At 36.0% G+C, this 24,475-nt stretch overlaps 1 protein-coding gene across 4 annotated transcripts in view; it reads right to left on the bottom strand.

The window, feature by feature from the left end:
- Nucleotides 1-24,475, bottom strand: part of MON2 (MON2 homolog, regulator of endosome-to-Golgi trafficking) — a 64,507-nt gene that overhangs the window by 11,519 nt on the left and 28,513 nt on the right. For 2 of the 4 annotated variants that reach the window (XM_066183165.1, XM_066183167.1), the window contains exons 12-30: nt 23,823-24,052; nt 22,602-22,683; nt 21,723-21,904; nt 20,373-20,485; nt 19,189-19,293; nt 18,858-18,938; nt 18,700-18,773; nt 18,531-18,621; nt 17,229-17,330; nt 14,915-15,025; nt 14,066-14,241; nt 10,736-10,898; nt 9,951-10,244; nt 8,987-9,185; nt 7,030-7,658; nt 3,914-4,057; nt 3,398-3,415; nt 3,003-3,131; nt 874-1,064 (exon numbers count right to left, since the gene is read on the bottom strand). In XM_066183165.1, the coding sequence (XP_066039262.1) occupies nt 874-1,064; nt 3,003-3,131; nt 3,398-3,415; nt 3,914-4,057; nt 7,030-7,658; nt 8,987-9,185; nt 9,951-10,244; nt 10,736-10,898; nt 14,066-14,241; nt 14,915-15,025; nt 17,229-17,330; nt 18,531-18,621; nt 18,700-18,773; nt 18,858-18,938; nt 19,189-19,293; nt 20,373-20,485; nt 21,723-21,904; nt 22,602-22,683; nt 23,823-24,052 (3,114 nt within the window). The remainder of the gene's footprint in view (nt 1-873; nt 1,065-3,002; nt 3,132-3,397; nt 3,416-3,913; nt 4,058-7,029; nt 7,659-8,986; nt 9,186-9,950; nt 10,245-10,735; nt 10,899-14,065; nt 14,242-14,914; nt 15,026-17,228; nt 17,331-18,530; nt 18,622-18,699; nt 18,774-18,857; nt 18,939-19,188; nt 19,294-20,372; nt 20,486-21,722; nt 21,905-22,601; nt 22,684-23,822; nt 24,053-24,475) is intronic. The other 2 variants (XM_066183166.1, XM_066183168.1) reach the window with 1 other exon arrangement.

Genomic DNA, 24,475 nt, shown 5'->3' with positions numbered 1-24,475 from the left:
TAGTCTTTTGGTTGAACAAATTAATAGATCCAAGTCCAGGCTGGATGGGGCTCTGAGCAACCTGGTCTAGCGGAGGGTCCTGCTTACTTGTCTTGCCCATGGCAGGGTGTTTGGAACTAGGTGATCTTTAAGGTCCTTTCCAAATCAAACCATTCTATGATTAAATTGTCACTGATCATTACTATTTTTCACTTCTGGACTTTCTTAGCCTGCCCATTGTAGATTGAGAATGTGGCGTTCCATTCTTGAGAGGAATCTGTCCATCTTTATAGTCATGAATAAGACTATTTAGCTACACTTTTCATAAAGTATCATAAATAAAGTGTGGTTAATTATTAAGGTGCAGTCAATTTATCTTAGGTAGAAACAAATACAACATAACTATGGGCTTCTAAGTGAACAGCAGCGTACAAAATAATTTTCAAAAATTCACAGTAAGTGGAGTATTTCAAGATGGAGCTCAGGAGAAAAACATTTAGTTACTGCTGTTCACCTTAATTAGAAAAAATACTGTTGCAACTCTGTTCAAAGTGAAGAAAGGAACAAATCGAGTAGGTATCAGCAACTCTTTATCAAATCTAGAGTAAAGGTCCTTGGGAGTCCACACAGAACTCCTTGTCCTGTTCAGAAACACTATGCCTTATATTGAGAGTTCAGCTGAGCTTTCTTGCTCTTATACTTCACCTTTTGATTGAAGCTTTTCATACTACTTTCTAAAAGTATAGCTTTTTGAAGGAGACAGATTGATTACCTTTTCTCCATCATTCATTAAAATAATTTTCATCTATCAAATAGTTCTGCTGACACATGCAGTGAACAAATTACTTACGAATGTTTTCCTTCAAAAAATAAAAAAAAGGGAACCATATTTACCTTTTTGTGAATAAAAAGTCTTCAAAAGTATTTGCTAGCTCTGGCCACATACTGTCAAATTTTCCAGAAGATGCATGCTGCCTTGCAACAGGTAGTCCAATGGAGAGAACTTTGAGAAGAGAGGACACAGCTAACTTCCATGTGCTTTCAGAGGGACATGAGTACTTCAGACTAAGAGGTATTCTGAGTGTCTGCAAAATGAAAGTCAAAGCAAAATTTATAGCTGCTCAGACAAATCTAAGATTACAGCAAGTTTCTGCACAAGATCTCGTAGGATACTGTTATAGATGGCAGTACACATCCCTACCTTTTTTGCTGGTATATGAGATGGCCTTTTACAAATGCAATTCTGAAGACAATTTATCATATATCAGCTGGCTAAAGCACAGGTCTGTAGCCAAGTACAAGGTTAGAAGTCAGAATTGATCCACTGTCATTTACACTACAAAATCACATACTAATTTTCTTTTTCTGTACTGTCATCCACCATTTCTGCTAAGTCTGACAAATGGGCCTTCCTAACATCTTAAGAGACTGCAGGCAGTCTGTTATCATGAGTGTGTTTTGGAGAATTCAGTCCCATTCCTATAAAGCCATCCCAAGTGCTTCCACAGCAAAGTAAAAGAGCCTCACTGAATTTAAACTTTTCCTAGTAAAGCTGAACTTCAAACACTACAACATAAACACTAGAAGAAATCTGGTCATTATTGACTGTTAAACCACATGATATTTGAAAGAAAGAACAGTAAGTGAAATTCTAAGATAAAGTCTACAATACAATGTAAAGCAAATGTAAAGCAGATGAAAACACAGCAAATTTTAAGTCTGTTAGATAGTCATCTTCAATATCTATAAAACAAAGTCATTAATGAATTTGAAAACATTAGGCATATGAACTATTTACGTTTATGTGCATTCCTTTTAGTACTTAGTCAAACCTTAGAACCTGATAGTAAGTTATCTTGGAAAACCAATTATTTACTTGACATTTCAAATACATAGCAACTAAATTCAGGTAATATATGCCCCCCCCCCCCCCATATATATACATGGATGCCCCCTATGCCTTTTGTGCAATCTCTGATCTGAGGAAAGCAAAAGGAGGAAAGACTCACTCTGACTCTCACAAGGGAGTCAAATATAATTAACTCTTTATGGCAAAAAATTATGACAGCCAGAATCTAACCCTAGAGATAAACAGAACATTTTTTTCTGCTGCTGTTGGTCATATGTGTCAAATCTAATTCCAAAATCAGCATGGGCTTTAGAGACAAGAAAAATAAATTTTAAAGCATTTTCATATATCACAATAGATCATATTGTTATCAACTGCAAATGTTACAAAAAAGTGGTATTTCTATCAGTTTCAGCAGTCCCATAAAAATGGAAGTTGAAAACAACTGCATTAACTTTGAAATATAAATATTTAATTCGTAACAGATTTCAAATAATATCACCTGTTTTAAACACATTCAGGTTTCTAAAGGTCTGTACAGGAAAATCTTGACGTCAGCCAAGTCAAACAAGCTAGCTCAGATAGATTTTTATTTTCCAGAAATATTACTGGAAAATATTACTTCTATAATTTACTATTTTTTTTTTTTTTTTTGCTGAAATGGACTGATCAAAAAAAGTGAAGCATTTGACAATTTGACTTTATAGGTATATTTACTCACCTGTAACATTTCATAGCTGCATTGACACATGAAGTCATTGAAAGCAAATCAAAAGTAACAGAGCACATATCCCTGAAGCATATATGCCAGTCTACAGAAACTGGGCTCTGGCCTTCAATGCCATTTTTACTAATAGGCCTACTTACCACACTCAGGTGGGCATAACACTTTCAAAGATGAAAATTTTGTGGCTTAACACATTTGTTAACTTTTATCTTAACACTGAAATACTGCTGCTGACATTACCAGCTAAGAACAATACATATAGACTAATAAATAGCCTTCCTGCTCCAAAAGAAATTATTCCCTGCTGCTCATCTTCATAAAATATCAATCTGTTTACTATAGCTTGAAGCTTCCCAGGAAGTGTTTGTCAACACTAGCTGAAAATAAAACTCATGATTTTCAATATAAGCTCATTAAATTCAGAGCACATCCAGGTCAAACTTTTACCTTGATAATGTTCTGAAGAACCTTCTCTGTTACCACAGCTTTATGGCAAGCTGTCTTTTGGTATAAGTCCACCACGACTTCCAATGATCTCTCTGCAAATGGTACATAATTCAATGCCACCCACTCCGCCTAGGAAAAGGAATTAGTAAATTACAAAATTATACGTGAGAACATATTAATTAAGGAACAGAAAGTGTATGTTTTGCACTGAACTCTCAGTTTAATGCATGCAAGGTTTGCTAAGAATATGGTCCAAGCAACAAAACTGCAAATACAACGTAGTCTGGTTATGAAAATGTACTCTACATTGAAGTAAAGTACATTTAAGTAGGAGAAATGTTGCAGTCTAAGCAAGACAACTACATTAGGACAATCTTGAAGGAAATTTAACTCACCGGTGCAAATAGTTGTATCTAGTGTGATTCCATTGTGTTGCAGGACAAACAGAATAAGAAGAATTAATACATACATATATAATAGTTACCTCTTTGATTACACTGAACGAGATGCTCATGCTTAGTGAACAGCAGTGTACACAGATAAAAAGAATTATTGAACACGTTCCATTTCTTTACAGCACGTGCAATTCAAAACTCTGCAGCTTGAGGGAATTTTCTCCATTCAAAATTATCATGTCTCTGTGCTTAATTTAGTATCTCTTGTAAGACAAGTTATTTTAGATTAATTCATGTACGAATTCAGATACATTTGTCTGGTGTCAAAGCCAGACCTTTCCTACATGAAGGAACACAAGGTACAAAAGCAAAGAAGAATGCAAAGAGAGTAAAAGAAGATAATAAAAGCATGTACAGCATGCAGTTAAGTTTTACTTAACTTGCTGAACAACCTATATCTGAAGCTCAATTTGATTAACCAGCCAAGTGAAACAAGTGAGATTTCTAATTAATTACCTGATTATACTTTGCATTTGCAATGTGCTTTGTTTCCAGCTGTCCATACTGTGGAGGCTTGCAGGAGAATTCTACAAAAGCCAGCAGTTGGTCAAAGATTGCAGGATACATTATCTGCATACCTTCTGAGCCCACACATATAGCCTTTATCAAAAGAAAATACAAAAGTAAATATATATATATATATAACACCTGCATCAGCACAAGGAACCCCTACAGAAAAACCCCATGTAAGAATATGCAAGGGTTGAGCTGTATTAAAGACAGTGTATAGTTCCAATAGTTTAAGGAAATTAAATTTTGTTACTTTATTGAAGTAAATAAAGTGGCAAGATACCTGGGCATATATAGTTCACTAAATACAGCTATCTCATCCAATAAAAGAGAACTTTTTCTTCACAAACTCTGCTTTGACTTGTCAGTAAAATAAAGTCTTTTATGTCTTGTATACAGATCTCAGCCACATCTTCTTTAAGTTCTACTTCAATAAACATTTAAATCTCAAAAGTAAATCATAGAAGGCTTAAAAAAGTAGTTAAAGGAGTATCTTATAGAAAGGAATACAAATAAAATGAGAATTATATGGTTTGGTATAGCTGAAACTCATAATCTTGCTTTAAAATGGAAAACATTTCAGGAACAGTGTACTGATATTACCAAAAAACCCCAACCCCCCTATACTACAGCAGTGAAAGTGTAGAAGATGAGTTCTAATGAGAAATAAAAAGACAACAAAGAACAAAACAAAGGATGTAAAATGGGCTCAACATTTGGAAGCCTGAGAAGAGATCCAAAGCTCCCTTCCATTCCCGTGTTCTTGAGTTGCAATGATGTCCTTTGTTAGTGGAATCACATTATAAAATATATTTATTAAACTAGTCAGGGTTCAGTCTGAAAAATGTTAGGTTTTTTTCATGCTAAGTTGTTCCACAACTTCTGAAAAAATCAGAACAGACCCAAGTCTTCCTGTATCAGCAAAGAACCTGATCCTACACGCAAACACAGAGAAATGTTTAGTTTCGAAGATTGCAAATATTTACATACTCTTCTTTAATGCTTCCACTAGCTTCTGTGTGTACTCCTGAGAGTATCAATTGATTTCAAGAGAGGAAGAAGGTACTCTGACCTAAAGCAAAACTATCTGACACATGGCCTTTGCTTCACATCAGCACTGGCTGGCTGCCTTGCCATGTGAACTATACTGTGTTTATAAGCCGAGAGAAGCAATCATGCAACTTCACAGAACTTCCTGATGTCCAAAAATACTTTAACTAATGTTTTTAGGAACTTCAGTGCTGCTGTGTTCGTAACATAAGTATAGGTGGGATGGGAGATTTAAGGTACCATCTTATGGAAGTCTGTATTTGCAAACTTGTAACTGCCATGGTAACCCATTGATACTGGGAGTGGGGAAGGGGAGATATCTCACTTTCTCATGTAGACTTATTGGTTTTGTTACTGTTTAGAAACCTTCAGCTAAAACATCTTGACAAGAACAAGAGTATAATAATGTGCAGTTTTTCCTCATGTTAAAAACTCTGGTAACCCCTTCTTTGAAAAGCCCTAATGCCTGCAGCCTTCAGAAACCAAGATCATCTGGATAAGGGGATAAGGAGACTAAAAACCAGAAAAATCTGAGATGAATAAATGACTGATCAAATGGGAAAAATAGGATTTGGGTTGGACTGACCTGCTGGAAAAGGGAGGATAAAAAAGGGTCAAGCCTCACTGGAAAAGGATAAAACTGTAGTAGACATGACTGGTTTTAAAACTTCATGTTATTTATACACCCACTTACAAAACTGAGATTTAATACCAACTTCTATCCAAGCAAACTGAATTGAAATTTAAACAAAATAATTCACTCTAGCATTTCCATGGCAGGGATGGTTGGAACTAGGTCATCGTTAAGGTTCCAACCCAAGCCTTTTTATGATGCTATTCTTATACCTCTCTTTTCAAAAGACATTAATTAATATTTGTTAAAACCATCAACTACAGGAATGTCTGCAAGATAATGTTTCTACTTTGCTTGTTTATGTTTGAGATTAATCAGCTCACACTAAGCAAAAGAGAAAACAAGACACTGAATTGCTGCTCATTTGGCAGCCACCATGTGTTCTATGAGCTAAATGGGGCAGGATCCTGACAGCAGCAGAGGGAGGATGTATGGCCACACAGTTAAGTAAAGTAGTTGTAACATGAAAGCCCAAAGGAAATGAAGTCAGGTCACGTGGATATTTTAATTCTGGCATTTCCCAAGGAACTTGTTGGGTTTTGGTGGTTTTTTTGTTGTTTTTTGTTTGTTTGTTTTTGTGGTTTTTTTTTGTTTGTTGATGTTTTTGTTGTTTTGGGGGGTGTTTTTTTAAAAGTAGTGCTTAATATAAATGCATTATTTCATTCATTATCAACTCTGCTTCTTCTGAATAAATAAGTTTTGTGAATGAGCACTGTATTTTGCAAGGAGATGTTTTACAACTGCAAAAAGAAAGAAGCAAGCAGTACTATATTCTTTTTTTGGCTTTCAAAGAAAGAGCATCCTCATTTGTTGTTTACAGATTCACTTGCATGAAGGGTGCTCTTTGAGGACGAGTTCTATAGTAAGAATTTCTTAAGCAGAAATGCAGCATTTTCTTTAAATAACTGATTAATAGGAGGCAAGAATGCAGGTAATCTGCCAGAGAGCCTTCCATATTTCATGCTGCTTGCAAACTGTAAGTTCTCATAATCACTGTTCTTTCTAGCCTGCTCATGACAGCACCTGGACATCATATGGAACACTGTGGGACTGTTCCTCCATCTCCATGTACAGACCTTCAGTATCAACATCAGCAGTATTTCAATATTAAATAGACAAGTAAATGGCTACAAACACAGCACAACACTTAAGATACTTCTGCAATCAAGCAAAAGCACATTTCATAAAGATTACACCATTCCTTTCAATGCAGAGCATCTATTTTGCAGCAGGAATGGAGATTAGATTGTTATAACAGAACACACTGTGCAATTATAAATAATTTTTAAAATTGTGTTTAAATCACCACACTATAGTTCTATAGAGAAGTAGGACACACTGTAGTTTACCTTTCACACACTAGAAGTTGCATTATTACCTTTTGTAAAACATCTAAAGCTGTAAGCACCGCTTCCTGTAAACTTGTCAAAACTGCTTCAGTGTAAGATGGAAGGATGAAAGGGGAAGCATCTGAACTGATTGGAACTGAAACAGCACCGTGCAAAATGACACCCAGCTTTTGGAGATCATCCATGCTGAAACCAGTTTTGATGTGTTGGTAAAGAGCTGGGAATATTTGAATTAAAGCTGTAAGAAAAGGCTGGCTGGGAATGAAAGTCAATTTATCACAAGTAATTGGAGGCCTTGTACTTTCTGATCCAATCCTATACCAGCTGTTCCAGGCTGCCCACCAAAGATTCAAATCTTCAATCTCATCTGTTATTACAGGAGGTTCAGATCCATTGTATCTTCCTATTCTTTCCCCTATGGAGTCAGTTCTCATGAATGACCTGCCAAGACTAGTGGCAGTTGTTGTCCCTACCACCAAAGGTACAGAAACATTGATGGCAGGTGGTGTCTCAGGCTTCTCAGAGTCTCGAACAGGAGAAACAATTTGAAGGATCTCCTGGAAGCTTTTCAGAGCAGCCAAGGAAACTTCATTATTTTTGCTAAGTGCTGCTGACTGGATGTGATCAAGAAGAACATCCCAGGCTTGGGAAAAGTCTCCTATTAAAAAGAAGAGAGAGGAGGGGGAAAAAAATCAATTTGGAACTTGCTTCCTATTCCCATTCCCACCTGCCCCGTCTCTCTAAAAGGCTGCTCATGTACTTGTTACTCTAATACACAAAAATTTCAAGAGATTAGATGGCCACTTGAATGACTTATCTATCAGTTCAACCATAACCTGAAAGAATGAATGTGACAGAGAAACACAGATATGGAGAATGAAACAATACACCTATCTCTATCTTCATGCTAAATTTCCAAGCAAAAAATCACATACCACATCCCATACCAGTAAAATACATTTTCTTCATTCAGTACAGTGAAACAGATTTGTCCTTATACATACCAGATGCCTGTTGATTTCAAGAAGGGTTAAGCCCACATAAGGAATTAAGGGTCAAATCTATACTCATGCAATGCATTTATAAAGAACTGATTTGAAAATGCTCTGATAACTGTACTGTGGAAAGATTTCATTTGAGGCATTTGAGTTTTTCATTAAATTTAGCCTTAACCTTCAACTTCCTATATTACTAATTACAGAGTTTGAATAATTAAAGTAGTTCTAATTTTATTATTCAGTTTTCACTCAGGTTTAATATAGTCTAAATTCTACCACATTTTTGCAAATGACTAATACACTTATTAGCGGTTAATATGTTGATATCTGTATCACAAATGACCAAAATTAAATACAACACAACCTATATCCAGTTAATATACGTTAATTGTATACTGTAGGATGCTGAAGGTAGATAAATCTAATGAGGACTTTTCTTTGTAAGCTATACATTCTCTATTCCTTTTGTACTTTTTCCTTGTACAAATTACCAAGCTATTGTAAAATACTACTACATACAGCTGAACAATGTAAATGTTCAATACTCCACTGACTTTACAGGTAAGCTCTCCTTATGTTCTAAGAGAACTGTTAAATTTGACACAATGATGCCCCAGAAGAGTTCCAGGCAAGTGGTGCATTCCAGACCAAAAGAAAAAGTATGTTCTGACAAAAACAAAGAACAGACCAAGTATTATTGTTATCAGTCTACTGTAATTTAAAGCCATTTAGCACCCAGAATTGGAACTGAATTGTGACTACTGAGATTTAATCTCAAGTACTGTGACACAGAAGAGGAAATCTGTAGGTACAAATTTTGGCTCTACGGAGCCTGAATTAATAACTCCGTAATTTTCATAAGATTTGAGGTGACACAGCAAAAAACATTTTTGAGCTAAGGTTAAGATTCTTGCCCAGTACTTTACTGAAAAGAACATACAAACGCAGGAAGTTTATCATTGTGTCTTTTAATAACTATAAATTTTACCTAGAGGCTGCAGTAAGTATCTCCTGGTGTTAAATATTCTTGCAACTCCAGCCAGTGTTAATACCCATGTCTCAGCCCACTGTTTCTCAGCTGTATCCCTTGAATGATGAATGAGAATGTTGCCTCCTCCTGATTCAATCTTCTCTTTGTCAGCTGTCGTAGAAGATTCTCGAACCCTATCCAACAGGTGAAATAAAACCTGTAATAGCCAGAAAAAACAGGAAAAATGCAACTTTTCAAATAACATAGTTGTATTCATAGTAAACCAAAAAAACCCAGTAATTCTTTCATTATCCTTTCTGTCACTACGTCACCCTGAAAATTCCCTTGTTCTAAACAGTCTCCACAGCAGCCAAGATTACCAATCAGTCAACTGATGGCCATTTGAGAAGGGCTGGAAATAGCACAGTCAGACCCACAAGAACAGTGTCATCACCAACAGAACGCTAAAACCAGTGGATCTCAGTCAGTACAACAGGTACTTCACAGGTACAACAGGCAGGCTCAAATATAGCCTAAAGTTTCCATGAAGCACAACAAACATGACTGTAACTTAAAACAAAGCATTTGATAGATCCTCTCAAAAGATTCAAAACAGAATGCAAAGCAAGGCTCCATCTAATAACAGATCAGCCCAGTCACATGACCCTCAAACATCTCCATTTTCACACAAAAGTCATTCATTCTTGTAGGAAGTAAATAATCTCTTTGTGAAACTCCTGAGTAAAAAAAAAAAAAAGGATATTAAAATTACATTTTAGAAGAGGCTTTAAAGACCAGAGAAGACAAAGTGCAAAAAACATTCCCAAAACCCAAGAGATCAGATTACTGCCACCTTATGTTATTTTTTACATGTCTTAATAAATTATCTAAGTGATAACAGTTATTAAATGGGAAATGGTCAATGGTTATTAAAACATAAATGCTCTTTACAAAACCTTCAGAGGAAGCTCACATATCATACCTTCCATATTACTGTGTGCCACGTTGAATGTTGCAGTAAAGTTCCATGAGCACCAATAGTAGAAAACAATGTCTGCCCAGCACTCTTTCTAACTGCAGGTCGGGGATCCACGCACAGTTCTCCAAGTTTGGCATACAGGCATAGCCAAAGACAGTCAAATGGTGATGCAGGATGAAAAGGTCTGTTCAGCATCACCCCCTTTTCTTCTGCCTGTTTCTGCAACACTGCTTCTTCTTTGTTTAGCTCCTTTTCAATTATTTCACCTCTTTGGAAAAAATAATCTGAAATATTCCACTAGAAAATAAATAAGACATATGGTGTTGTAGAATAAAAATAGGGCAATGCTCTTAATGACCATGAAATAAATTGACTCTGATTTTCACAAAGTATTTTGCAAAGTACATCAAGATAAAAAATTTCCCTATATTGGTGAAAAAAGATCAGCACATAAATATTGCAAGATCAAAAATTACTCTTCTTTCTCAGCTTTTAGGTTCCTGTTATAGGGGGCACAAAAAAAAGTATTAAAAATAAGATACCGATGAACATGGTTACAACACAATACTACTTCTTTTAGTAAGCCAGGAATCATGGAGATTAAAGGTAAGATGTGCTCAGTCAATTTACCTATGATTCCAAATGACAGCATAGGAGTTCAGTAAAACCCCATAAAGCTAGGTTGTGGCTTTCATTAGTATAACTGACTACAGATAAGTTTTCATTAAAACAGAAAAGCAAAAATGAAAGCCAGAAGCAGCGTCACAGTACGTAAATAAAAAACTCACCAGCAAACCAATTGAAGTTAAGCTAATATTTAGCTCTTGATTGTGAAGTCCAAAGCTTCCTGCAACTTCTACAACTATCTGCAGACAAGTACATGGCATTGTAGGAAGGAAGTCAGTCACAACCAGCTGAAGACACTGGAATGCAGTCCGTATTAAGGACTCTCTTAAAAAAACAAAATAAAAACAAAGTACACACACATGCTCATTTTGCATTTCTCCAAGAGCATGGAAATATTCTGAATACAATACATCAAATCAATGTTTTAAAGAAGAATTTTGCACCATTTAAAATGGGTTTCTTGAGATATAATTTCAAGTTGAAGCTTAAAATTTTGACGAAGTAGTTTAATCCACGTTAACTACCTAATGGAGTTGAAGTTTAGACTTTCCTGTGGTCCTTAGCTAATTTTATTTAGTGAAGTCCATTTCTCTGTTTTAGAGTTCTAAGACTTGCTAGTTCAAGTGTTGTGTTAGCCAGAACATTAGAAAAAAAAAAACCTACAATGAACAAAAAAGAGCTTAATTTAAGCATGATAATCTTCCAAAGAGTAAGCTGTTCTGAAGAATTTCTTTAATCAGCAGTTACAAATTACTTCCAATTTGCCAAACAGGTGGGCAAAATTTGTTATTATTTTTTAGGAAAAATGCATGCTAACATAATAGTAGTCTTATTTGCTTCAATACTACATTATATCAGACAAAAATTTTTCAAAATATCTACCATTAAATAGATCCTTAATAATTACTTTGCTTTCAGAATTAGATTCTGAATACAAACATAAAAACATAGTACAGAAAAGGTTTCCAAGAAGACTTTTCAGAAGCAGCAAGGCCATTTACAACTAAAATCTTGTTTAGTGAGAGACAAAAGGAAGGAATCAAAAGGAGTGGTGGAGTGTAGGTAACACAAAGTAGGGAAGCTGCATTTAAATTTCACTGCGGGTTTTTTTCAATGTTTAATGTACTACAGAAATCAATTTAAAAACTTTGTAATACAGAAACTTGGTGTCCTTCAGGATATATACCCTGGGAAAAAAATTCAGACTATAGATATGTCAGTTACCTATTGCAGAATTACAAATGGAATTTGTTTTTTTGATTAATCCAAAATCAAAATCAGAGGTAGGTCATTTCCCAAACATTACTGTATTGTAATAGCCAACACAATATAAAAACCAGAGGAATACACAAGAAACTTCACATGGACAGTAATGGTATAACTAATAATTCTCTAATATGATGAATACTGCAGAGAAACATCCATCCTACCATGTAAGATTCAAGTATTTATCATTGCTTTATTGATGGAGGATAGACTCACACAATTCTTTCCCCCATACTCATTACAGGAGTTTATAAAGTGAAGGACCCAAAACTGCTGCAGTTCCCCCTCCAGTACAAAGTTTCAGACGTATTTGACCTTCAAGGACTCAAAGAGAAAAGAGAAGGAGGCAGGACATCGAAGTATAGTGCCACTACTCATTTTGAAGTACTGAGTGGATGGGAAAGTAATCTGTCTTTCTAAACTTCAAATGCAAGGCTACAAGAACAAATTCAGAACAGTTCTTCCTAATTAAGGTCCCACACTACTGTGGGTTTGAAAAGGAGTTCTAAAGTCCCTCATGCAAGTAACAACAGTGATACCACACTTCAAATTGTGGAACTATCCTTGGTGTTATAGGTGACCACAAAAAGGTAACTGTAAATGGAAGAAACTCAATCTTAGTAAGAAATCTTAAGATTGTATAGGGCTTTATCTATGTTCAAAACAAACAGAGGCTTTCCACTGAAAAAGTCTACAAAGACAGGCTTCCTTTTGTTTGGCAGGCTAGTACTGTACAATCCAAAAGTGACCAAAGTATGGGTTTTGGCTATCAAAACAGCATTTTCTGTGTTTATAAAAGCCTGGAATGAAGTTCTCCAGGAATGGAGGTAAAGGAATTTCTGTCCTGGAATCCAGGATGCTCACTGATCAGAGGGAAGAAACTTGTGAAGGCAGTCTTGTGGTCAGTAAGTTAATATTTGAAGTACGATAATAGTATCAGTATCTTGTGCTCAAGTACCGTAGGTAAGAAATTCAGTTCTTTCTCAAGGAAAAGGAGGCATGCTTATATTTTTCCTACTGTACTTAATTTGATGTGGACAAACAGTGCTATGTAGTTGAAGTAGATTATTCCATATGTTTTGTAGGAGGAGACTAAGATATAACACAAGATGTTAGTAACATCTTGTGGCCAGTGAGTTATGGGTTTGAGATTTAATGGGATCTGAAGACTGTCTTAAGAAGGAATTTGTGGTGGTTCTCATCCATCACTAACAACAGTGAAAATCAAAAGGCATGCAGGAACACATTGCACCAAGTGTGGAAACAATAACTACCAAGCTTAATTACAAAAAAAAGAGGATACTCACAACCAAGAACGCCCAAAAACTTGGGAATTTTGGTAGGTACTACTGCCAGTGTAAACAATACTGGTACAAGAGCAAAATCCCTCAGGCATTTGAAGGGGCTTTAGGTTTTTATTTGACTAGAAAACTAAAGCTAAGGTGGGACAAAAGGAGAGATATGCCAAGGAGAATTCTACTGACACTAGAGTGATATGATGACCTATCCTGCTGCTAGTCTTGACTAGCACCTAAAAAACCAATAAATATGGTTTGAGTGTGTGGGAATAATTCTTGGTGCTTACAGTTGCAAAGGCAGATGTTCAATTCACTGCTCATTTCAAAAATGCTCCTTGCAACTTCATCTCTCACTTTCCCTTGTGGGCAGAGAATAAGTCCATCTCTGCTGGCAACAGAGTCAATTGTGTAAGTCAAGGGATTCGCCCACAGCCAGTAAATAATCTTCCATCCTTCTGCTACCAGCAACCATTTAGTTAGGAAGGCTTCAAGAAAAAGAGAGAGGGATCAGAAGAAAACACACACTAGAGACTACTGGAAGATTTAAGAAGAAAAAGAAACAATAGATAAAGTGAGCAACAGCTGATTCACACAGAAGTATCGGCAAGCACCAGAGATGTGTCCACTAGAAGGTCAAGATCAAATAGAATGACACACTAAGTACTCCCCAGTGTATACTGCATGCTGACTACAGGAGAACATAGAGTGGAATAATATTCTGGTCTTTTGGAAAATTAATTCAGTAAAATAAATTGTGCTTCAGGAAGAATTAAAAAGTATATTTTTGTTGAGTAAAATTTTTCACAAGTGAAAAATTACAATGAAACAATGATTGTTGAAGTGGCTATTAAAATACAAAACTATAAGCAAAATTTCTTCCACTGTTCTTAACTTACATGAGTTTAAAATTTTATTTCCACCACTTACCCCTGATCACTTTGGATTGCCCCCATGACTCCAAGCACCAATGGCCAACCAGGTCCTAAGCTGTCACCCTGACTCTGTAAAATCTGTAGCACACACTCCAATTGCTTGATCCTGATATCAGGATGACTAATATTTGACAGCTCCTTTAGTGGATTCAATAAAAGCAACTGGAGTCTCTAAAAGTAAACAGTAAAGCATATTAAGGATGCTAACATTTAACTGATTCTTAAGTATTTTTATGTATAAGTGAAAACATACAGTACAAATTAACGATTCATTGAATTAATTCAGTAGCTCGCTCACTTAAATACTCAAATTCAGACCATAAAGGGTCTTTGCAGAAAATCTACCTTCCTGGCTCCCTTTCTCCAGGTTCCTCAGGAAGGAGATACAGATGCTGCTACAGTTGCGCAAAAAGTGTCACGCAACTTTATGCTCACTCAGCAGAGCTACACTCAAGCTTCATACTCAAGAGAGCTTATAAAAAATATCCAATGAGTCTCAGTAAATATATTAGAATGTTTTATTAGCATGGATTGAACAGCTGTAATTCAGAAGGTTAGGCAACACATTTTTTACCTGCCACAGCATCACATATATAGTTCTAAACATTCTGGAATTCCTTTGCTCTTATGAGAGTGACCCATACGTTGTTCTAAAAAATGGACATAATATGCAAGCATCACTCTTTGTTAGGTATTTGAAAAACGAAAGAGGATAGTTTATTAGAATGCGCGTGGTGGTTCACAATAGTTACATCTGATGTAACATGTTATAGCTACAGACTTTATATACTCAATTTGCTTTGTGAATGAAGGAGGAAAGCATTTGCTCTTAAACTTACTTTACCTGATTTTGAGATAATGGAGGATCATGTCTGAATGTCAGTCCTGCTTTAATGAGCGAAGTTAAAGCTTCTGCTCCCCATTCTCTCATTCTGGAGTTGGGATGCTGACACACCTGAAAATGCAGCAATGTTTTGTTTAAAGTCACTTTTATTTAACCAACATATATAATACACTAAAAAGCGGTATTTTAATTATATTAGAATGTACATACAATAATACAAGAATGATACAATAAATCTCTACATGATAAAATTTGGCTTCATAGTAAAAAAAGAAATTGATCTTTTAGATAGACATACCTTCTGAATAAGGAAGCAATAGGAAGCAGTGAAAGACACAGAAGGAAACATAATGAAAATTACATATATAATTCAAGTAAATAAATTTCCCCAAATAAATAAACTAACTACTAATTCTGATAATGATTCATTAGAAAGCACCTAACATCCCTTCAATAAATGCCTATGACTCTCAGGTTTAACTTAACCTAAAGCTACAAAATTGGAAGCATATAACACTGCTTAATATAATCAAGTGAGAAACATGACAGTAGCCAACAAAGAAAGTGTCTTCTATACTTTCAAATACAAAAAGTAACTACATATTGAAGATAAAATAAACCTCACACTCCATTATTTTAAAAACTTGGCAAAGCAATAGCGAGCATCTTTAAACTTGAGTTTCAAATGCATACCTTCATTTCTCTTTGTCTCTAAATTCTCTAAACCTAACAACTTTGCTAATTGCTATTTTTAGAATATAAAAATTAAAAACATTGTGCATATTCATTTCTTAGATAGCTAGTACGAACTGTGATGTATCTAATACATTACGCTCAAACGAATATGGGAAGTGTTCAGTTTCATTGACCACTAAGTAATTATTCCCACCCACCCTTCCAGCCCTAGCTCTAATGGTGTGAAAACCCAGTCAAGTCCAAGGCAGTATCATAAAGAAGGCTGATGTCTTTTATTGGTGGACCATTCTCTTATCAACCACTAGCCAAACTGAAAAGGAGAACGATGTAAAAGACCTAGCTTCATGTTTAAAAATGCAGACAAGAAATAGCCACTCTCCTGATTTACTTACATTTTTAAAACTATATAAAATAAAAAGAGAGGATTTGAAGTACTTCATGCTCTGATTCTGCACAGATAACCAGTTCCAGAACCAAGAAACAAGCTATTTCCTCAGATTCGGCTTAATTGAATTATAGCTTATGTTTTCTCCTTCCTTATTGTACCTCAACAACTTAGGTTTAAAAGGAAACAAGGCAGTTCTTCAAAAGCAAATGAAAGACTCTGTATTTCCTACAAAACAGTGGCAGACTACCTGCAATGCATATGGTGGGTAACGGACTGAAACAGACTTCTCCCTAAATGAAACAGTCCCAAGATGTGGATGGTGAACCCTATTGTCTTGTAGGGCAAAAAATAAACAAGAGAAAGAGATGCCTGTGCTTTAAGTCTTTAAACCCAGAAGTATCCTTTTTTTTTTTTTTTTCCTTCATAAAGCAATATGTGGCTTCCATAAATAGACATGGCCAATCCTTGACACTGGTTGAAACAATGCACTGGTGCTAAGGAAGTGTCTGATACATTCTGAATTATGAGGAAGAAAAGCCTTCTCCTTTACCCACTGTAAACCAAATCCTGTTCTTACATTTTATTCTCCTACATACTTGTGTGGAGAATCAAAACTAAAGTTACATTCAATCACCTGTTTTTAGTTTGCAATTTAAAGTGTAAGGTTTTTTCCCTTGATAAAGTACATTTTTCGTGTTGAAATTAAAATACTAAAGAAATTGCAATAGGATTACAACATTTTTATACTTGGACAGTATTCTCCTAAAGAAAGCATTCAGAAGTAAGCTTAAATATAAAAAAACCAAACAAACAACCGTTTCTTAGTAAATCTCCTGGCTGCAGTTCAAGGAAGATCTATCTCAGAATCTTCCTAGGTATTTGTACTGTGTGAAACAGTAAAATATGTCTTTGCTACCTTAACTAGAACAAATATAAAAAGTATAATTACCTGATCTTTTTAAACACCGCTATGTCAAAAACATATAAAGACTGAGGGCACCATAAAGAAAAAGTTATCAAAAGATATTAAAATATTGTCATTTAAATATATAACTTCACCTTTAAATTCAAACCTTAATGCATTTGAATTGCAACAATAAAGTGCCTAAACCAAAATATATAATTACAATTTAGAAATTTCTTTTAAATTACACACTAAAAACATATTTCTACAAGATCTTCATTAATACAAAGCAAATTCTAGCATAAGTGATAAAAGCCATCAGTTACCTCCAGAAGATGACCAGTCAGAGGTCTCCAAAGAATCTCAATCCTGCGCATGTTAACTAGTCCCGTTTCCAGTAATTTAGCAACAGCAAAAAGTGATGGTTCCTTAATAAAATGGAATTTGAACACATGACTTTGAGGTAACTGCGGTAAGGCAAGAGCGTTTTGTTAGGGGATAATTTCTAGGCTGAGGCACAGCTCGTTCCACAGCCGCCAAGGCTGGGAAGCCCCCGCGGCAGCGCAGCGCCGCAGCAGCGGCCACAAGGGGGCAGCAGCCTGACAAAAACCAGAGCACTAGAGGCCCTTGTCAAATCTCGCCTCGGCACAGCTCTCCCTCCAACCAGCTCTGCAACATCACTGCACATCGAACAGCCTCTTCCCCACTGCAACTTTTCAACTTAAAATTGTATGTGAAACAATCTGGAATATTTCATTCCATAATATCCCAATCCTTTATCTTTCATTGCTTCATAAATGCTCGGCAGGAATATGATAAATTTCCCATTCATCAAACATATCTGCAAATATTTGTGATAAGCTTAATTCAATTTTACTTTTTTTAAAATTATAGTCAAAATGACTGTTGCACTGAAATCATTCTCTCTTCCCATTTCTGCTGATTTCTTACTCTAATTTTCAACTGATTTTAAACACAAACTTTCCTTATTAAGTTCATTCTCTGTTGCTGTAGTAGTAAAATATTATAAGACATGTTTGCTGCCTTCATTATCTCTAGTGCAACAGATTAAGGACAAACTTTCAGAAACTCTCCTCTGGGATAAGAATATGACTAGGAGAATATATATTCAATCTTACCCAATCCAATCACAGGGTCTCCAACCTTCCTGGGCTAAAGGTTGTTTACTGAAGCTGACATGATTACTATGACTTATCAGGTTTTTAAATACCTAAATTGTCAGGCTTTCTCTGAAGTACGTGGTAAGTGAAAACTGAAATGAAAATTAGCATGTCACAGCACATACTGTGCTACTCAGCATCTCTAACCTCTGAAATTACAAGGGCTTTTAAAGGTTTCATCCACCCACAATCTTATTAATGGAAACACATGACATTCCTTAACTGATAAAAAGCACAGGAACACAGTGAGGATGTTCAGAGAATCTAGTAACTGTATGAACATTAAAACAAGACATTCTCTGGTTCATATTTTGTTTTTTAATCTAGAGCATCAAAGGTATCACTAGTTTTAGAATTAGAAATAGTTAGCTTAAAGGATAAATGTACAAGTCTTCTGCCTATTTCATAAAAAAATCTAAAAAAATCCAACAACAACTCCTTTTATACCTTATTGTTTCCATAGGCCATATCCATGGCTTCCAGAGACAAGGAGCAAAGGGCATTTATTAAGTGATGTAAAGACACATCATCAAGGTACCTGAAAAATAAAAGCTATCAAAACTCTGTCAAGTTTGATATACACGTATTATTTTAATTACAAGGTAAGGTTTCTTACTGTGAGTTTTCAAAAAGTTTTGAAATCATGCTGGATATAGATGGCAGATCAGTCATAACTGCTGTAGTCAGAACCTTGAAAAAAAAGACAGAGATAAGTCTTAGAGATTATAATAGAAAACACTATTTAATCATTAACTGAAAAACAATCATGCTTACTGTGCTTGGCCCTTCCACAGCTCTTCCAGGTTTTAATGCACCCCCAACACTAGGCTTCAGTCCCAGAATCCACACAAGATGCTGAAAAATACAAAAGGATCCTTTTTCAGGCAGAGAAGAAATTAGCATTGTACTCAAGCTAACCACCAAGCTTCCAGCCTAACAGAACTCAAGAGAAATGCTACAGTACTTATTCAAGGCAATCCACAGTACACAATGAGAAGACTCAAAGCTTCTTCTATTGCTCACTGAGCAACTGAAAACCAAATTATAGCAAAACACCAAGGCATAACAGCAAGGCACAAGGCATTTCCTGTGAGGGAAATATTACCTGAAGAGTAGCCAGGACAAGTTGCCATGATGTACCAAGAACAGCTCCATGGAAGTGAGCTAAGTTGAGTAATGTCCTCATACACTGGATATTTTTCGATGTCAGCTAGGATAAAAAGACAACAACCAAACAGCCATCCAATTTTTATCATTCCACAAAGACAGGGTTTCTATCAAACTTCGAATTTTTACTGAAGTGCTTTAAAATTACATTTTGTCTGCACTGGTGAAATATATTTTTTTAGAGAAGTAGTTCAGTATGCCTACTCCTTCTCCCAGGCCTATCTTGGTGAGGCCAAATATGAGTACTTGAGTGCTGCATCCAGCTCTGAGATGCCCAACACTGGAAGGACATTGATCTGTTGGAGGGCCACCAAGATGTTTAGAGGGGTGGATCACCCCTCCTATGAGAAAAGGCTAAGAGAATTGGGATTGTTCAGCCTGGAAAAGAGAAGGCTTAGGGATCACCTAATTGCAGTCTTCCAGTACTTGAAGGGAACTTTCAGGCAAAACAGGGCAAGACTATTTACAAGGACACGCAGTGATAGGACAAGAAGGAATAGGTTAAAATTGAAAGAGAACAGGTTTTGGTATTACGAAAGAAATCTTTACTCTGAGGCTGGTGAGGCACTGGAACAGGTTGCCCAAGGAAGTAGAGCCGCATCCCTGGCAGTGTTCAAGGCCAGGTTGGATGGGACTCCAATGCACATGTCCTGCATGTGTCCCTGCACATGGGCAGTGGGTTGGGATGAGATGATCTTTAAGGTCCTTTCCATCCCAAACCATTCTGTGATTCTACAACTTGACCACTGCCCTCTCCTCCCAGTTTCACATTACTATCAGACACAAGTTCAAGTACTCCAGCTTAATTGCATCATCTCCACAAAATAAGTATATCTTAAGTGAACCCTCACACATAGGTACATAACACATCTGAGATCTAGAGTTTTCCAAATAGAACAGATAAGAACTTCCGAGCTAAAAGTCAGAAAAAAACAAGAATAGGACTTCTTTGCAATAAGATAACTTCACTGTCCAGGGCTGTTCCAAATTAAAGCCCTCAGAGAGCAGTTCAGCTGACCCTTATTTGTAAGACTGCTGTGTATCTGTAGCCTGGTTTTGAGACATGTTTGATGCAGGAAGAAAGAGTTAAGCCAAGTAAGATCACTTACAAGTTGTACTTACCATAACTGTTCCCTGTGGCTGAAGAGCTAAGGGCTGCCCTACTGCTACAACTTGCTGGTGAGACTCACTTGAGGGACTAATCATCTGAACATTCTGTCCCTGAATGGAATATGCTGGAGGAAAATTGAAAAGACAATGAAAAAAATCTAAATTTTAAATCCAGTACTTATGTACTTATAAAGCACCTTCTGGCAAAGGGACTCCAGAATTTTTTTTTACAGTATTAGCTTTAAACATACCTCACTTTGAGATCTTTAGTTATATTTAGATTAAAGCATCATTTCCCTAGAGAGTTAAAGATTCAGCAATTACTCCCTGTTTCTAACTATTGCTTGCAATACATTTATATATTTTATGTCAAGACTGAAAAATTTATGCTTAAGGTAAAAGCACTAGACTGTCTTAATTCAGTTTTTGGTAGTAATTGTGTGTAAATAGTATCACTGTGTGCTACCATTGTACCAGTGCACTCAGAAAATGATGGTGCCATCGATGCTTTATCATGATATTTTTCCAATATGGGACTTCAGGACACCCATTTTATAATTCACTTGTAAAAAGAAGAGAAACCTACATAAAATAACTGAGGTTCCTATTTTGTTTCTATAGATATCTGTGTAGTTCAGTCATGTGTACTTCTTCACAGACTTACAATCTAATAATACACTTACCTGGTACACTGGACTGAAGTAAGGGTGCTGTTCCTTGTTCCCTGAGTAAGATTTTTGTTTTATATTAAGAGCCCAAATGTTAGATTCACCTGTATATTTTTCATGTAGTTGCTTTTCTTAGTAAGCAGTAATTCACCTTCCAAGTTAGAAACAGAGTACATACTAAACCAGCATCTATTATAAATTACAACATTCTCTCAAGATGTAGGACAAATCAATTCAGCTTTTTGTAGGCTGAAGAGAGCCCAGAACTTGGACCTCCCACTTACACATAAGTATTACTATCATTAGAGAATTGTAGAAAAGACTGTAGTACATCACAAATGCAGGATGTTCTAGCTTAACAATCCAAGTAGCCCAGAGACCTTTTCAGATTTTGAATGCCTGAATTACATATCCTAGTAGATCTTTACAATGGTAGACAGATCTCCTTAGAATCTGAACTTTTGTCATTTGTGAATCATCAGGAAATTTTAGGTTCATCAGAATGACAGTCAGCAAATGCTGCAAGACTAACCAGTTCTGGAAAGCAGGTGATCTAGGCGCTGTCTGAGGATTCTAACTTACTTTAATATAGCCAAATACTACAGCTGCGTGTCTTTGGAATCATATCCTGAAAAAACATTGGGGTTAGAGGACAATACAGAGAAACACAACTAAGAAAACTGCATATACTTACATTTGCTGGACAGAGCTGCAGTTGTGCTGTTTAATACAGTAAGGGCATAGTGAGGAGGCAAGGATCCTTTGCAAATGGCAGTGATAAAGGCATCTCTTGATGTTACAAGACCCAGTCTTCCACAAAGTGCAGCCATGGTCAATTCTGCTTTTAGAATATTTTCAGTGGCAGCTTCATCAGTGCTGAAAGAGTACATACACATTGTTCAGGAAGAATTAATAGAGAGCACAGAAGCAGGCAGCTAACCAAAAGTGAAAGCCATAAGAACATATACTTTAAATCCATTAACACTGTAAATATTAAAGAACAAGCATAAGTCATCAAAAGAATTCTTCAGAACCACTTCCTACAAAATTGGACTTTACTTCTCAGCGACTTAGTAATTGAAACTACAAGAAGATATTTAAAACTAATTTCAGAAAATGGTGTTTGATTACAAAAGGCTCTTTGAAGGAGTCAATTAATTTACCACAGTCATTTCCTAGTAAAAAGCTTTCCACTTTTAAAGATTAGACAGTAGTAACAAATACCAAGACATTACTTATTCTCTTACTTGCAGTAATCAGGACATAGAATCACTTCAATATGTTCAAACATGCAAGCAAAGTAAAAAGAAATAAAGATAATTTAAATCATTTAAATGCAACCCTTAGAAAATGCAATTAATTGTTCTCTATTGAAATACATTAAAGGTTGATATTGGACTTCCGGAGACTTCTGTGTCATTTACTCATTCAGTCTAAGCCACAAACCTGACAGCTCAGATGCCATGAACAGCACTTACGTTGACAACTGACAATTCGACTAGTATCAAGTCAGTTCAAAATATAGCTTGGAATATCAACTTAGAAAAATCAAGAGAAATGAAAGACCAGATACCTTGCATCAAGTAGGAGGGACAGAGCAGCCAAAAGACCACACCAACAAGCATTCACCATTTCTTCCCAGACAGCTCTGCTAACTGAAAACAAATAGATAAACTTTTTAATAGCAGAAACACAGTAGTTCCCTTAATAACTTTCAATTGTATCATGAACAAAATGCTTGCTACTGCATCTTTTGACATGTGTTTTCGTATGCATGTTTACACAGCCAGATATATGTGCATACAGAAATACATTCACATCAGTATAATTTAAACAGTGTGCATTTAAAGTAACATTTCAAAGGTAAAAAATAGTCACCAGGCAATGCTTTTTCTAAATAGCCTCAAAAAAACCCCACCAAAATCCAAATTACCACAGTATATATAACCATTTCTGATCTTCGTCTATAAACATTCAGAAGTGCAAAAATATGGGACTCACTGAAATTTTGCAGTGAAGTAAAAATACTCTCCCGTGGTAAAAAAAATCTCCATAATTTTTTTTGTTTCTTTCATTTAATAGGGAAAAAGACACTGGTCTAGCAAACAGGCAGCGGCCCAGCCTATTTGCATATCTCCCACCTCTCACCGGCCACGCCAAGCCCTTGGGTGGAGCCGGCACTCCGCAGCACCACGGAGAGCTCCTCGCTCCCGAAGCGCCGCCCAGGACGCAGCCCTTGGCTTCACCGCGGTCCTTTGAGCCTTGGCTCAAACTTCAGCTCTACTGCTTTGGCTTCCTGGGGCACAAGCCAAACTCACTGTTCAAACACAAATCTTTCTGTACGTACAGACCCCTACACAGACTCATCATATGTTCCACAAAGACAAGCCTCACTTCACAGCAGTTCTGCTTTTAAAGAAGTCCATCCCTATATATTGCAATCTTGCTAAAAATTTCTCCATTAAAACATTCTTTTTTATCTTGTTACTAGAAATATATATTTTTTTAACGTGGTCGTAACTCCATTTCTGTCAGTCAGGTTGTCTCTTGTGACCTTAGATCTCAGTGTTAAGTCAAAAGCAGAACACCAAGTCAAGCATTTTTTTAAAACAGAATTGCTGTGCCATTAAAAAAAACAAAAAAACAAAAAAACACACCCACACTTAATTAAAAGTGAATATATATATATATTTATATATAAATAAGAAACAAGTTAAGCAAAAAGCCATGAAATTTTAAAATCTGCTTTCCATGAAACTGCTGCATTTCATATAGTGTTTGCATTTTCAAATACCTAGTTCTTTCTCTGATTGGTCAGAAACGGACTGCAAATCCTTTTCTGAAGACTGTGCTGGTAATGAAGTTGCCTCTGTTGTGGTTTGAATGACAGTTTCTGCCTCTCCCAACTCTCCTTCGATCATGGTAGTGATACCACGGACAAGATCCAGCAAACAGTGAAATGCCACTGACATTGCATAGCCTTCAGGAATTGTAGGTGGCTCGACTTTGTCCAGCATCTCCAAACTAAAACGTTGAAAACATGACAAGTATGTAGCAATACCACTGTTTTTAAAAACAATCATAAAAACCAAGATTCCAAATGAACGTTAAGTACAAACAGGCTCCAAACACAATCCTTCAAGATTTATTGCAACTAAAGAAAAAAAAAACTTTAAGTCATTAAGTAAGAGTTCACTAACCACTAAATGAGACAGCAACCAAAAGGGTACAAACCGAGTATAGATCTGCAAAAAATATTTTTAAAAACCAACACTTATAAGCAAGCATCTTTAATAATACTACTTGCATTATTATTTTACTTAGAGACACTGCAACAGAACTCATTCAGAAGAATACAAGTATTTAGGAACAACAGAGGAAATACATCAGAAAGTCATGACAGTGTGAACATAGTTACAACAAAATAAGAACAAGTCAGATATTCTA

This window comes from Chamaea fasciata, unplaced genomic scaffold (assembly GCF_029207755.1).
Source record: "Chamaea fasciata isolate MVZ Bird 193981 ecotype frontalis unplaced genomic scaffold, bChaFas1.0.hap1 SCAF_5, whole genome shotgun sequence".
Classification (NCBI taxonomy): Eukaryota; Metazoa; Chordata; class Aves; order Passeriformes; family Sylviidae; genus Chamaea; species Chamaea fasciata.
This window is presented reverse-complemented; position numbering and strand designations above follow the sequence as displayed.